At 37.8% G+C, this 14,966-nt stretch overlaps 1 protein-coding gene across 7 annotated transcripts in view; it reads left to right on the forward strand.

The window, feature by feature from the left end:
* The window catches only part of MYO16 (myosin XVI), a 356,972-nt gene that overhangs the window by 91,055 nt on the left and 250,951 nt on the right, over window positions 1–14,966 (forward strand). For all 7 annotated transcript variants that reach the window (XM_085215386.1, XM_085215393.1, XM_085215400.1 and 4 more), the window contains exon 2: window positions 84–347. In XM_085215386.1, the coding sequence (XP_085071512.1) occupies window positions 122–347 (226 nt within the window). In that variant the 5' untranslated portion in view covers window positions 84–121. The remainder of the gene's footprint in view (window positions 1–83; window positions 348–14,966) is intronic.

Raw genomic sequence — 14,966 nt, forward strand, 5'->3', positions numbered from 1 at the left:
CATAACAGGTGATTAGAAAGAAATCTGGTGGAAGTTTCATTACATGCTCACCATTGCATGTGTTTGTTTTCTGTATCTTGCAGGCTGTTTCCAGCTATGTAATGTTTTTCGGTCACATGAGATGGAAATTGACCAGTGCTTGCTTGAGTCCCTCCCTCTCGGCCAGCGGCAGCGGCTGGTGAAGCGGATGCGTTGTGATCAAATAAAGGCGTATTATGAACGAGAAAAGGCTTTCCAGAAGCGGGAGGGTTACGTGAAAAAACTGAAACATGGAAAGAATCATCGAGTTCGTTTCAACCTTGCCGATATGATACAGGATGCTATCATACATCATGACGATAAGGAAGGTACTTAGTATATGTTAATTGTTTTCTTTTTATGTAGCTAAAAGTTTCATAGTAGAAGCCTCCATGTTCTGTTTACCTTTATTCAAGACAAATACAATTTTACTTGTTGATGACTGTAAAGTGATAAAAGGAGTAGTATAGACAGACATGCAGGATGCTGTATCTTGCCACTGCAATGAATAAGGCATAAACCTTGGAGATAAAACAAATTGTCTCTGAAGTTAATATGCGTGTATATTAATAAATTTCAAAATCAGCTAAGACTGTTATCACTATTATGTGTGGCCTGTTATGTATCTGTGGGCCACAGAATTTCACCCAAGTTACTTTGAACGTTAACTTTCCATTTTTTAGCAAACATCTGGGATAATTATTTCTGGTATTAGTGGCAGAAGCCTGGCTAAAGCCATCGTGGTCCTAATCCCAGTGGGTCAGAACTCTGGATCTGATCTGCTGTTTGTTTGCTTTTGAAACCCTTTGCTTCAGTTTTGGGTTCAGTTTCCAGTTTCCTGGCACTGTTTGAATCCCTGGTGCAGCTGCTCGCTATCTGAGGAATTTTACATTTTGCTTCTTGAAAGCGAACCAAAGCTTTCAGTAAGAAATCTCTCAAGTTTTAGAAGTCCCCAGGAATCTCCATACTGTTATGCGGGAGGGATGTAAGAAAAGAAGTGGTGCAATGGCTTTAGCAACTTCTTTGCAAGTAGCTTCTATGGCAGCTTTTTGAAATCGTATTGACACAAAACAACCCTGACAGGTGAGCGTCTGAACAAGAGTTCCATCAAGGAACTGAATTGCCAGATTTCTATGATTTTTTTTTATCTATTTATTTGGTTAGATATAGATTTTTTACTCACACCCAAACCTTAATTTTAATCGGCATTTGCTCTAACTGCCATTGCTTATCGTTGAGGTGTGGTCCTATACATTTAGAACTATACAGCCAATGGACCAATGAGCCCTTCTCTTAAAATGAGTGCCCAGGACAACATTCATAACTATTACAAATAAAATTTAAAACCTTTCCTTCTGCTCTTATGGAAAAATACAACATTTATATGTGAAGAACTTTTCTGTGTTCTCATTTTTTAACTATCTGTAAAAAACGAGCAGAATACTAGATATTGCTGTTAGCATTCTGTAGAAGTCAGGTACCTCAGGCTGTTTTTGACATGTAGTTTTCTCATTGATGTGCTGATAGAGTATCAGCAGTGTTTTGTGTTGCACATACTTGGCCATGAGCTGCATCTGAATCAGAACACTGAATTCAGCAAATGCTGAAACTGAACAGCATGTGCAGAAAAGGGCGATACTTAAGGCAGAAGAGAATAAGGTGGGAGGGGGAAAAAAAAAAAAGGTTGGTATCCTGTTCTTGAAACAAGTAACAGCTCCCAAGACGCAAGCAATTCAAATTGCCCAAAGGTAACTACAGGAGGAGTAGAAACACTGTCCTCTTTTGATGCCTATGATCCTTGGTAGGACTTTGGAACTAGTGTGATTCTTGTCTTGACCTGCAAGTGCTTGTTTGTTGTGCTTTTAGGCAGCTGTTCCCAATTCTTGACCACTTGTAAGTGAATAATGCCATACTAACAATTTTTATCAAGTGAGTAAACACAACAATTAAAAAAAGCAAAGAACTGAAATTCAAAGACACGGAAACTGTTCTCCTACTACAGTTGCTGAGTGGGACAACCAACCATGATTTTAGTGAATAGATCTACGCTAGGATTTCAGTTCAATTAGACATAAGCTTCTGTACTAAATATCATATTCATGTAGTGTGTTTTGTCTTGCTTTATTGAGCATGGAAACTAAATTCCTTGCAGACAAAACTGAACTGAAAGATGTGCTCTGGGAGTATACGTGATGACTACAAACAATAATGCATTTTCAATCCAGGCTGAGTTTAGTCTGAAGTAATCCTGCTGAAACAACAAGGTTGGGGAAGCTGGGCTTTTGGCACCACCTGTTTCTCTTGGTGCGTTTATGCATATTTCAGTCACTTATTCAGCATTCATTGTTCATCTTATACCTATTAGATAACAGCGATGTGTGTGCAACCAGTAAGTTAATTGTGATGGATCCTGATATTTGCATGGAGCATTCTCTGCCTCACTGCAGTTTCACATCAACTGTATTTGTGCATTTGGAGTGAAAAGGGAAATCTGAACCCTCCCCTTCACTGAGTTGTAAAGCAGAAATGACTGCAATATAAGGCTGCAGATGAGAATGAGCACACCTTTCCTGGCTTTTCAAATGCTGCAATCTCTCTTCTGGCCCCTGTGTTTTGCTGCAACGACCTACAGGAGATACTAATACTGCATTAAGCACGCAAAGGTGGCAGCCAGGTGCTAACAGCCATTAGCTTTCCTTTCTTCTGTAAATCCATGACTGGTCTGCAGAATGTGGTTGTTACTGCATGGTGTGCTTGTTAACTATCAGCGGCATTCCAAAATAGGCTGTTTGAATACAGAGAGCCAAATTTTTCTCTTTGGAAAAGCTAGGTATTGATCAAGAATTTCTTAAAGTATAGATTACTCTAAATAAGTAGCAAAGAAGTATCCTAATATGAAGTGTTAATAATATTTTCATGATTTACAATAAACTGCCTTCTAATAAATGAAAATAACTCCTATCCTGTGAAAAAGTGGGATTCAAACTGATCTGAATATTGTATATTTTGGAGTAACCAAGGTGGGAATGTCTTCAAAAGTTCATTTTTGTTTTGAATAGCAGGTTATTTTAATGTAGTCTGAATAACTTCTAGATGTAACTTTCAAACTAGACATTTTGTTTATAGTGAAATACTTAATAACAAGTGTGTGCAAAGGCATCTTATGAGATACTCAGCACTCAAATAGATTTTGGTTCACAAATAGAATTTAGTACACTGAAACTGTTGGGTTGTGCCCTGTAGATAATTAATTTTTTGGACTTGAAGTGCAGTGGCTTTGAAGAGGTGAATTCCCTTTGAGATGTAATGACTGTGAATGAGGCAGAATCTGCTGTGTAGAATGGATGGGCACACTGGTGTTAAGAAAGAGAACTGTGCAGCCTGAGTGCTTTGAATTGCTAGATGTACACACACAGTCATTGTTGTGATGTCGTGCAAATATTTTTGTGCTCTTGCAATCTTTTGGTTAAAATTGCTTTTGCATCCTGGAGCTTTGTGGCTTTCAAGGTGTGTGTTTCAAGGTGTGGAGTTTTGTAAAACTACACTGAACATCTCAAAGTGAAAATTGGCAGATTCATACAGTTTTATTCCAGCTTAACCCTTGGAAGAGAGGATGTGGTAATAGATTTATGAAAGAATAGACTCACCCAGAAAGTATTGCAGCTAGTCCTATTTTCTTCATTTTTTAGATCGATTTAGAAATTGTTTGCAAATCTTGGGCTCTTAAAGACTGCTACAACTACATATTTTCTCCATTCATTAAAGTGAAGCAGGTTCCAAGTCTGCTTAATTGTCTTGTCTTCTGTGGCTGTTTGTTGATGAATCCTACAGCAGTTTCATTTGGTTTGGGGTCTGGTTCTTAAAAAAAAAAAAAAAAAAAAAAAGTCTGCTACATATATTGATTAAGTAGAAATGTGGATATACTGCATGCAGCTCATGGGAGAGCAACAAAACAAGGAGCTGGAGTGATTTAAAAAGGAAAAGATTAAGACCTAGTTTTGAGAGCAGTGATCATATTTAAGCAAGTTTGAATGTAGCTGTTAATAATTCAGTGAGAAAGAACACTCATTCTAAATGTATAAATAAAAACAGATCTAGAATGTGATTTTTTTAAAAGTTGTATGAGAAGAATATCATTTGATATGAAAATGAGAACACAACAATAGAACAGGTTTGGAAGCAGCTTCCCAAGTGAAAATCAAGGGCACATTTCTTTGGGATTACCTGAATTATATAGACTGTAACCTGTTTGGGAATGGTGAAGAATAGTCTGGTTGAGTAGGCAAGGTAAGTTGGATAAAATGAATATATATAAAGATGAATTGGTAATGTGACTTGTATCAAGATTCATTTCACATCTGAGTCTGATTGGAATTTCACTCTTAGGAATTCACTGAACTTGTTATTTATGAGAAATGCAACATATCTTGTCAAAATTATTATTGCAACTGATGCTGGGCACCAAACAGACCCATACCCTAAATCTCACATAGCAGGGAAATTGTAGCCACTGGCTTTACTTCGTCATCTTTTGTTACGTTCTCTAACAGAGAGAACTAAGCAGTCTTTCCTGCCATATTATCCAGATCATAGGACTGTCAGAATCGTTGTCTATTTAATGCCTTTATCTTTGCTATGAAAACTCTTAAGCTGTAAAGCAGATGTGATAGATATGTGCTGGTAGGGCATGGAAAGTCAGAAAAGGAAGGTCAGAGAGCCTCAGTCTTTAAACAAAAGAGGCACTTCTGTGAAAATCAGCATTTCAAAAGGGGAATGCAGATTCCCTAATTTAATTAAGGCCCGTTTAATCCTTTTCATAGCATTATGCTGGTTCTATGGCACTTTGTGATTCTAAGTAGCCACAATACCGAAGTAGGTGGGTGTTTGCACTGATGCTGCATATGTAATATGCATTCTTGGTCCTTTATTTGGAAGCTGAGCCCGGCTCAGCCCTGCTCTCTGCTTCTTTCCAGCCCTGCAGGGCTAACAGTGTGACTGTTAGTACTGAGGTGCTGTGGCTGGGGACAGCCTTCCTCTCCTCTCTCTCATCAGGGGATGCCTGGTTTCAGCAGCGGAATATACCAATACCCTAGTCCTGATAGCAGTCTTTGAATATCTAAACGGGAGCTATAGGAAAGAAAGGACAGACTCTTTAGCAGGGTCTGTTGTGGTAGAACTAGGGGAAATGGTTTCAGACTAAAGCAGGGGAAATTAAATTGCATATAAGGAAGAGGTTTTTAACAATAAGGGCACTGAGGTACTGGCAGAGGTTGCCCAGAGAGGTGGTGGATGCCCCATCCCTGGAGACGCTCAAGTTCAGTCTGGATCAGGCTCTGAACATCCTGATCTGTAGGAGTCCCTGTTCATTGCAGGAGAGTTGAACCAGAGGGCCTTTAAGGGTCCCTTCCAACTCAAGAAATTCTATGATTCTGCTGTAGTGGAGGGGCTGGGTCCTAGTCCCAGGAGCTTTGCTCCAGAGTAATTGCTTAGTACAGGGATCCCAACTCACTTCCCACCGAGATAACAGTATCGCTGGCTGTTCAAAAGATTTTGTAGTGTCATAACATTTGGGAGGATTGGGCTAACCTATATAATGGGAAGTTTCAATATTAATGGTTATTTTTCATTAACATTGTGTAATGATAAATTTTGGTTACATTAATTAAAAGGGTTAGTAAGGAAAAAAAAGGGAGTACAAGTGGAGCTGGTAGTGATACCATAAATTGGTCAATCACGAAACTCTCATAAGACTCAGTTTGGAGTGTTAGAAAGCAGGCATTCTTTATTCTTGGTGCTGGATGCATGAAAAGATCCTTTCACCTAAACTGTGCCTACCTTATGCAAAAGATCTTCAGCTTATATACATTATTCGTGTTGCATATGCAAACGTTTTACTGGGCAGTGTGTATATAGTCAATACTTCCCCCAGAATCACTAACATAGAATCCCACCTCCTTGCACATGTTCAGTCTTTTTGTGGTAATGGTCTTCTGGGATCTTTGGAGAAAGTCAGTAGTTTTCCTCACTGCGTTTGCTAGTTGAACCTGGTCTTCATGCATGCTCAGTTAGCTCCTTGCCTTGATAGCACAATGTTTGCTTTCACAACCTTATCTGCTCGATGGTGGTGGTGGTGGTGGTGCTTCCCACATCTGCTCCATAGAAGGAGTTCAGCATATCATCCTTATCTACTTGGTACAAAGACACAGACTCTTCCTGTTATCTAAACAAACTGCAAGGCTATCCATCAATGAACATTAGCAAGCTTAACATCATCTCTGTAAAGTGCATCAGTACTGGAGTCTGATTGGCATGCTAGTAATTTCTGGTTATGAAAAGGGCCCAGAGATGGCAAAGCCTGTTCAAAAGAAGAATGTATCTTTAATTTGAGATGGCAGAAGAGCTCACCATTAGCTTTTGATAGTCAGGAGACAGTGTCAAAGATGTGATGGTGACACTTCTTATTCTAACACCACAAAACTGATCAGAAAATAGTTTGGAACAGAGAGAAAGGTTAAAACCGAGCTGAAGTAAAGGATGTCTTTATTTCCTTGTACTGTTTCCAGAACTGACTTCTTATTTTTATCTTATTACCATAGGCTTGCTTGTGCTTTACTGGTCTATCTTGTTCTAGTACTAACAGCCTGGCTGGTTACAGACAAGTTGATCAAGAAAATAAAGGTCTGGGCTACCTGTATCTGGCAAACATATAAGTGTTAAATTCCTTAAATAATGGGTTTAAGAGTTGTCAGCAGTTTTCAGGAGAACACAAAGTGCCAGGATGTAGGCAGGAAATGGCAGATTTGCAAATGTAAGACTCCATTGGGTGAAGAGTGCTTTCATATGTATCTGCTGAGTATGCTGGCATAGTGGTTAGGATGTGAGACTCTAAACATGCCAGTGCATTGCTTTAAAAATTCACCAAAGCCTTGTGTGAGCGTTGCATTTTTTGTGTGTCAGTAGTTCAGAGGTATCTTCTGTAGACACAAGACTGTGTTTACTAAAGAGAGAGCTGCATTGATATAATAAATTTCCTGACAGGCAGAATGAAGTTGAGGGAATATTCAGTATGTATGAAATTAATCAAGCGCACAAATAAAACATGATATCATAGCTGTCCCTGAACTTTATGAAGGAGATGTAAAATAGATGTTATATCTCTCAAATGGAGTTCTTACTCCAACTTCAAAACAAGAGGGTTTTTTTGTTTGTTTGTTTGTTTTTCTTTAAATTAGGCAAATAAACACCATTATGAGTTGAAAAGGAGGAAAGTAGTTTGAAAGTTCTGGTCTGAGTTCTATGCCACCCCAAATTAAAGTAACTCACTGTGATTTCTACCTTTAAATATCTTCCTGACTTATTTCTTATGATTAATATTTAACATCAGCTTCTTTCATTCCCTTCTCCTCCCAAAGGTACTTATATTAGCATTTCTTTTGTATACTGTCTCATTTGCAGCCTTCTGAATAGATGGGTAAAATTTTAAGTGTTATTATGAGAAATATTAAATGCATGGAGTGTTCTACTACATATATAACTGTGTTATACTACACCAAAAGCATAAGGGCCAGACAGAAGATTGTGATTTGGTGAATCAGGATTATTAGGTTGTGTAATCTGAGCAGCCTTTTGTGGCTCTCTGCTCTAGGATCGTACACTTTAAGAAACATTCTCCCTTTCACCAATAAACTCAGGATTTACCATTCCAAACCTAAGCAGCATAAAATAGCAAGCATTTGTAGTGTGTTCAACATGCATACGTACAAGTTCATGACAAAAGAAAGGCCCCAAAATGAAAAATGGAAATCTGGAGTAGAAATGTGTTGTAATAGGAAGTAAGACCAATCAAACTGTTATTAGAAAGTTTCTGAATAAGAAAATTGTGAAGAAGGATGAAAAAAACCCCCAACAATTTAATCTTAATTTGAGGAACTCAAAGCGTAGCACAATCAACTTCATGTGAAGTAGAACTACAGGGCAGATAAAATTCGGAAAGTGAGATGCTGTGCATTTTTCTACCTTAAGCTGCTCAGTCCCTTTAAAATTTATAACACAAATATATTTTTCAAGTTTTACAGTACTTTTAGGGATTGTGCCAGTATTATTTAATATACTTTAGTTTATGTTATCGTTTACCGTAATCGCTCTAAGCTTCACCTCAATTTTTCTGTTCCCCTTTAGAAAGCATGTGGAGTTCACTATAGTAGTGAACAATAGTTCACTATATAGTTAGTGCACGATATATGTAGTGACAATATAATCAGGAGTTTTGCCCCTACAGATCTATTTTGTATTTTATAGTCATTTTCTTTTGAATCAGAGGATAAATTTGTAAATTAGGATAATCTAAAAGTGACTGCTGGCAAGTAAGCAGAGTGATCTCCTGGGTGACAGCCCTTCCCATGGCAGGGGATTGGAACTGGATGGGATTTGAGGTCCCTTCTAACCCAATCCATTCTGTAATAATAATGAGTTACTGGAATCTGTTTTAGAAGATAGCACAATAGGCACATATGATAATTTATACAATTTAATATTTAATGCCCAATCCTGAAGAGACTCGAACACTAGACTCTGACTAGTGGAGTTCAGAGACTCTTCAGTGCATATGAAAATAATGAAGTGCACACAATTTTTCCCAATTGGGGTCTTGGAAAGAATGAAATGTATACTGTAAATGAATATATCAACAAGATAGTGTAATATGTGTTCTGTATTGGGAACTTATATTTCTGTAAATGTGAAAGAGACTAACAGCTAACAGTCAGACGTGCTGCCAGTGATTTAACCTGCTCAGTGTATAGAAAGATGAAGCAGTATTCAGCTGTCTCAGTCCAGCCATTGATGAAGAAGCTTTCTCAAAGGCACAGAAGGTAAAAACGCATTTCAAACCTCTGCAAGCTTCTAATTCTATATTTTCTGCATGGTTTTTAATTTTGTTTAGCTCCATGTGTGCTGAATTCAGCAACATGGAATCATTTTGTTATAATGCAGGGAAACAATGCCTTTAGTTATTGGGTAACAGATGTTAAGTAATTAAAGCGGCCCATTTCAAAAGCAATCATAAAATCACAGGGAGATGAAATTTGAATACATTTGAATTCCTACAGGATTCCATATGTTCTTTTTTGGATTTTTTTTTTTTTTTGTCAGTGTGTTTACATTTTTAGAAACTTGTTAAAGCTGAGATGAGAACTGAACGTTAAGCTACTTTTTGCTTGATAAAGATACATAAGACTCCTGATACACAACATATATTTTATTGCAGAAAAAAGATATAATGTTTCACAAAAGTGAATTATAGGCTTGATGCTATAGATTTTATTTAGCTTTCCTGTTCTCCCTGTGGACTGCCTATTCCCAGGACTGCCTCCATTTACCAGCTACTTTTCTTTCAGTCCTGCAAGCTCGCTAGGCTATTTCAGCTCAGTTTTTGTTTTAACACATGCCCAGAACTACCCTGAGCTGAACAGCTATCCTCTGCCTTGTAACTAGTAGAAAACGAGACACAAAGCATCCCTCCACATTGTGTCCTCTGGAGTTGATCTATTAGGGGCATTCACACCAAATGTAATTTATCCATCTTATCATCAGAGGGAGTTTATTATCCAAGTTTGTTCTTGAACCTTACTCCTGTAAAGCCAAATGTAAACGCATTCGGTTGACAGGAAAGCACAGTTTTATTGATTGCCTCTAATACAACTGTAAAACATAGTGTTTATGAGGAAACCTTTGTAAAAAAAAATGCACACATTTTACTAAGAGTGTTATTCACTGACTTTTAAATACTTTTCCACAATGTTCAGCTATTTCTTATGTAGACTGTGATGCTGTGCTTCTGTGAGAAGTCAACACGGAAATGAACAATGACTTCATATGATCAGGATCTAAATCAAAAGGCTTGCCCAATTAAAATATTAAGAAAAACTTCACAAGGCCAGTACCCTTATATGTCTCCATCTTTTTAAGAATATATTCTGGTCTGAAATGATAACCTTTATAAACATCTATCTGTGCTTACTTTGGTGTAAGCCTGCCAAGCTCGTATATATTTTCATGTTGGTGTTTTTCTCCACATCATTCTTGCACATAATAATAACAAGTTTTCCACTCTGGCATGCTCTGGCACCCAAATGAAGCAAGAAACCCCAAGGTTAATCACTCACAAATTCACTGTGATGCCAAGAAATGATTGTTAAGCCACTAACAAACAACAAATGAGCATCTGGCATTTTTCCTAATTATTTCAAAGGGGGTCTAAAGTTGATTTTGCAGAATTATGCAGTGGGAAAACGTATGCAGAGCCACAAATCAGCAGCATCCACATTCCATGTATTGTTAGAAGCCACAGTGATTAAAGATTGCTGTGACAAGGCAGAAGCTTTTTCCGTGCAATTTGCTGTTGATTTCTTTTTAAATGTGTTTGCTGTGCTTCAGATTGATTTCCAATAATATTTAAGTTTGATGGGGAAAGTTTTCTGTGTTCATCTTTCAGTAGCACCTATATTAAAAGGAAACACCTTAAGATAATAGAAATTAAGATGCAAAGTTACAAAATTTAATAGAGAATTATTAAAAACAACAATGAAACTTTAAGGCAATAATACAGTTTTGTTGTTTTTTTTTTTAAACCAAAAAAGAATGAAACAAACAAAAAAAAATCGCTGCACTTTTAAAAAACTTCCTTAAAAATATTATCCATCAATTTTTCAATTCTAGAAGGCTTTTCTAGTGGACTATAGACTTATTTTGTTATACTGGAGGAATACTTAAGCATAAGTGTGGGAAAAGATCTTACTATAGACTTCAGTTTATCATTTTCATGTTAAGTGTTAGATTTGAGAAGAACATTTGTTTGAATGTTTTAGAATCAGAGAATATCCTGACTTGGTAAGAACCCATGAAGATGTTTGGGTCCAATTCCTGACTCCACATAGGGCAACCTGTGAAGACTCGAACCATGATCTAAGAACATTGTCAAATGCTTTTTGAGTATCTAAATGAGAACGCCTGATTTACCTCTCATCTGCTTTCTGAGAATGAGAGAAGGCAACAGGCAAATGAATGTAGTGAAAAGCAGCTCAGGTGCAATTTGTTTGGAGATTTTGGGAATTAGAATAGCTATAAGTGGAGTAACTTGCTTGAGAAGCTCTAAAGGTAGTAGATCTTAAATGAATATAACCAGAATCATTTAATGCAGGAAAAAGAAATCGCTAAGTTTTGTCCTTATAGGCTTTTCCTGTTACTCTGCTCTTTGCTTCCTGAATTGCAGTACTTTCTGTGGTCAAAATATATTCTAGGTAGTGCCAGGTTTAACAGTACAGCACCAAATGGATTTTCATCCACAATAAAAATGTGAGAATAGGAAGGTGACTGAAATAATAAGCAGTATATGTAAGTGTGTGTTTGTGTGTGCGTATATATATACACACACTGACATACAGAGGATTCTTTTTTCTCGGTGCATAGAGATATTTTAACTTGGTGTGCAAGACTTTAACTGTTAAAATCTTTTTCACTTTAATTTGATAGTGAGCAAGCTCTATAGCTATGAGGGAGAAATGTATAAAGAACTTATATGGTATAATGAATAGACAGCTGATTTTTCTTGATTATTGTTATTTGCAGCAATCATAGTAACAGGTTATTATGGTGGAGGAACTGAAGCTTTTAAGAGTACAATCAGTGAATGTAAGGGAATGGGTAATTTGGCTTTTGTTTCTGTGTGAATTGCATCTGAGAATGGGAAGGTGAATAGTTAAGATGAAATTGACAGTATTTCTAAGTGTCCCGCTTTAAATAAGGATTTAAAGCGTATTTAAACAGTTAACGTTAGAATTCAGGCAGTCAGCCTGAGTCTATATGTTGCTTCCTTACCTTGTTCCTTACCAATGACTCTCTATTACACTGTAGTATGTGTGTGACCTTGAGCTGTGATTTGACATGGGAAACAATGAAATGATTGCAGGGGATAATTTCTCACACCATGCACTGTTCAGGGTTCTGATTACATTCAGATTCAAAAGCCAAACACAACAGCTGCAGCATCAAATCATTGAGGTAGAGTCTCGGCTCCAGATTTTAGAAATCGCTGCCACTGCTGGCATGTAGTGGTAGCTTTTTTCTGGACTTCCACATTTGTTCATTAAGAATATGTAAAATATGACTTGTAGTTTTCAAGCAAGAAGCATCTATATGAATTTGGAATTGCTGCTCTCTTTTGTAATCTGCTAAAGAGGCATTCTATGAGAAGACACCAGCTGTCATAACATACTTTTTAGTAATTGCCATCTGAACTTCAGTGTGTTTCTGCATGGCATGGTCATTTGACTAATTTTGGTTTCAAGGCCTTCCCTAGGTCTCCTATAGGTACAAGTGTTCAGAATGATGTAACTCATTACATCGTATGTTGCATCAAATTTACATAATGTCTGACAGGACATCAGAGATGTCTCACAGTGTCCATTTGTGCAAGGAGTCATTAGGCTTTGCACATCTCATGCATTATATTAGGAAACAAACTGAGAGGTGTGGGTGAAGTAGAGAAAAACTATCAAGTTGTATGATATTCTCAGTTGTTTCTGGCAAATTGTGAAGGGCTGTGGTTGAATGCTGATATTGAAAAATAAAAGTAGTAGGTGTGGCATGTATGCATCACCCTTCAACTTCTTTCCATTTTAAGAGTCTAGAACTATTATGAGAAAGGAGTGACTTAGTATATACAAACAACCGTGTTGTCCAGAGCTTTTCACAACTCTTCACCATCTCTGCGATGTCTAAAAGGTGGTTCTGGTATCAAAAGACTAAAGTATGTTGATAAGATGAAATTTGCCATATAGGAAACTCTACCTCAACCAGAAAATGTTTCATAGCATACAAATAGTAGTAAGCTAAAAATGACATATGTGGATAATAGAGATAACAAAGTAGGATTTTAAAAAAGATTTAGAAAAGCTCAGAAAAACGTGATTATGTGGACTTTGAAAATATAAGAGTGGAGGAGCAGAGGTGTGATTCTGCTTCTGTGAAACTTATGGAAGTTTGTTGTCAACTGTGGATGGTATTGAAAATCCTTCGGGAGGTGGTAGTTTGTTTGAATTTAATTAAATATATGGAAATGCTGTAAGGGAACCATGAGGGCCAGCATGTCTATGTGAGCTGGAGCACTGGGAATATGGTGGGAGTATGCCTGGGGTGGCGAGGCAGGGCCTGTCACCAAGTGCCCGCCCCATTGCCCCAGTCAGGAGCAGTGCAGCTGGGTGCTCTGGGGGGCAGCCCTGCCCCAGGCACTGGGGTGCTTTGGGGATAGGGACAGGCCAAGACTGGGGTGTTGGGCCACGGTTGGGCCCAGCTTGTTAGATTCCATGGCCAGGAAGGACAGGGCTTTGTAGAGCTGGAGGCCAGCACTGCTGAGGCCTCATTGGGGCAGGGTTGATGGCCTTGGGGCTGTCATCGGGTCCAGGTCCTAGGCAAGGCTGGGGATCCCTGGGGTTGAGCAGAGACAAGTAGGCCCTTGGGGCCATGACAATTGTATGGAGTTCAGCATGTTGTTGTTCAAACTGGATATAATATATACGTAGCAGTAAGGAGCATAGTACTGATTTTTGAGTGCAGTAATTGATTTTAGACATAGTCACATCTTCATGAATTGGCATTCTATCACTGAAAATGATCTAAGAGAGAGTGAGAAGCTTGGAGAGGAATAAAAAAATAAACAAAAATTAGGCTGATGGATAGCATATGTGAGTAAAAATCTGAATTTACCATTACCCAAATGGTAGTGACAAATATTAATCACAGCAGACAGTTATTTTGGGCTCCTACTTCATGGTTGCATTGGAACACACATGATCTTCAGGGGAATTGGATTGTAACCATATTCATCTACAAGGTATATGCAAGATTTAGGAATTTGGGAAGGAATTGGGTTAGAGTTGGTAAATTCAGCAGGATAAGTATAAATGAAAACAAAGAAAAATGTAGATTGAATTTAGATGATGGAAAATAACTTTTTCGCATAGTGATACCTGCCAAAATACAATGCACAGTGTTCCTTAGTTGGAACGTTTAAAACGTTTTTTAACATTCATCCGTTGTGTATTTTTTGCTGTAAATACCTTCAGTTACAGTTGTCTGCATATTGAAAGTCTGGGAAAATTTTATATTGATCACACCCTGTAGTGGCTTTTGATTTGTCATGATTTGAGTTAACAAAAAAATAATTGTATCATTCTAGTCACTGTTTGAATTGAAATGGTACTGCTCACTCCCACAGAGGTGCACTTATACCAGTAGGAGGATTCTTCTTGGAGTTCAATGCATATGTGAGCAGTGAATCAAGTTATATAATAAAGTGCCTCTATGTTATGCCAATGTTTATATTTTCTGATTCAAAAATTTTCATTTTTTTTTTTTTTTTTTTTGATCCCATTCCTACCACAGATCTTGATGCGTGCTCTTTATGTCAGACAATTGTGGCTGCAGAAGAAGCCAATTCAGCAAACTGATCCAAGAGAGAGCAAAATCAAGTTATGTTCAGCGTCAACTGAACCGATTCACCTCCGTATTGCTGATTTGCTGATGCAAAGAAAGACAATATAATATGCAGGCATCTTGAAGCCACTGTGGCATAATTTTGACAGTAGCCTAAGGATGCGTTAGATACCAAATGACATTTCTAACAGTTTAAAATTAAGCTAAATTGAGGTTGCCATTAGTTACTTTCCTTTGTGTCCTCTGCTACTGTTCTATCCTTTTGTGCTACTCCTTCATGCTCATCTTGATGTGAACCAGTTTGGGGCACTGAATCAGATGGAAGCTGCCTTTCATAAGGTTAGCCTTCAGCTGACTTATCTCCCCATACCAGCTCATGGCAGATGGACGTGTGCCACTGCTTCACAAGGTCAAAGGCAGAAGTGCATGAAAGAAAGCATAAATAAGAGTGAAGCAAC

This window comes from Meleagris gallopavo, chromosome 1, assembly GCF_905368555.1.
Source record: "Meleagris gallopavo chromosome 1, MGAL_WU_HG_1.1, whole genome shotgun sequence".
In the NCBI taxonomy this organism is placed as follows: Eukaryota; Metazoa; Chordata; class Aves; order Galliformes; family Phasianidae; genus Meleagris; species Meleagris gallopavo.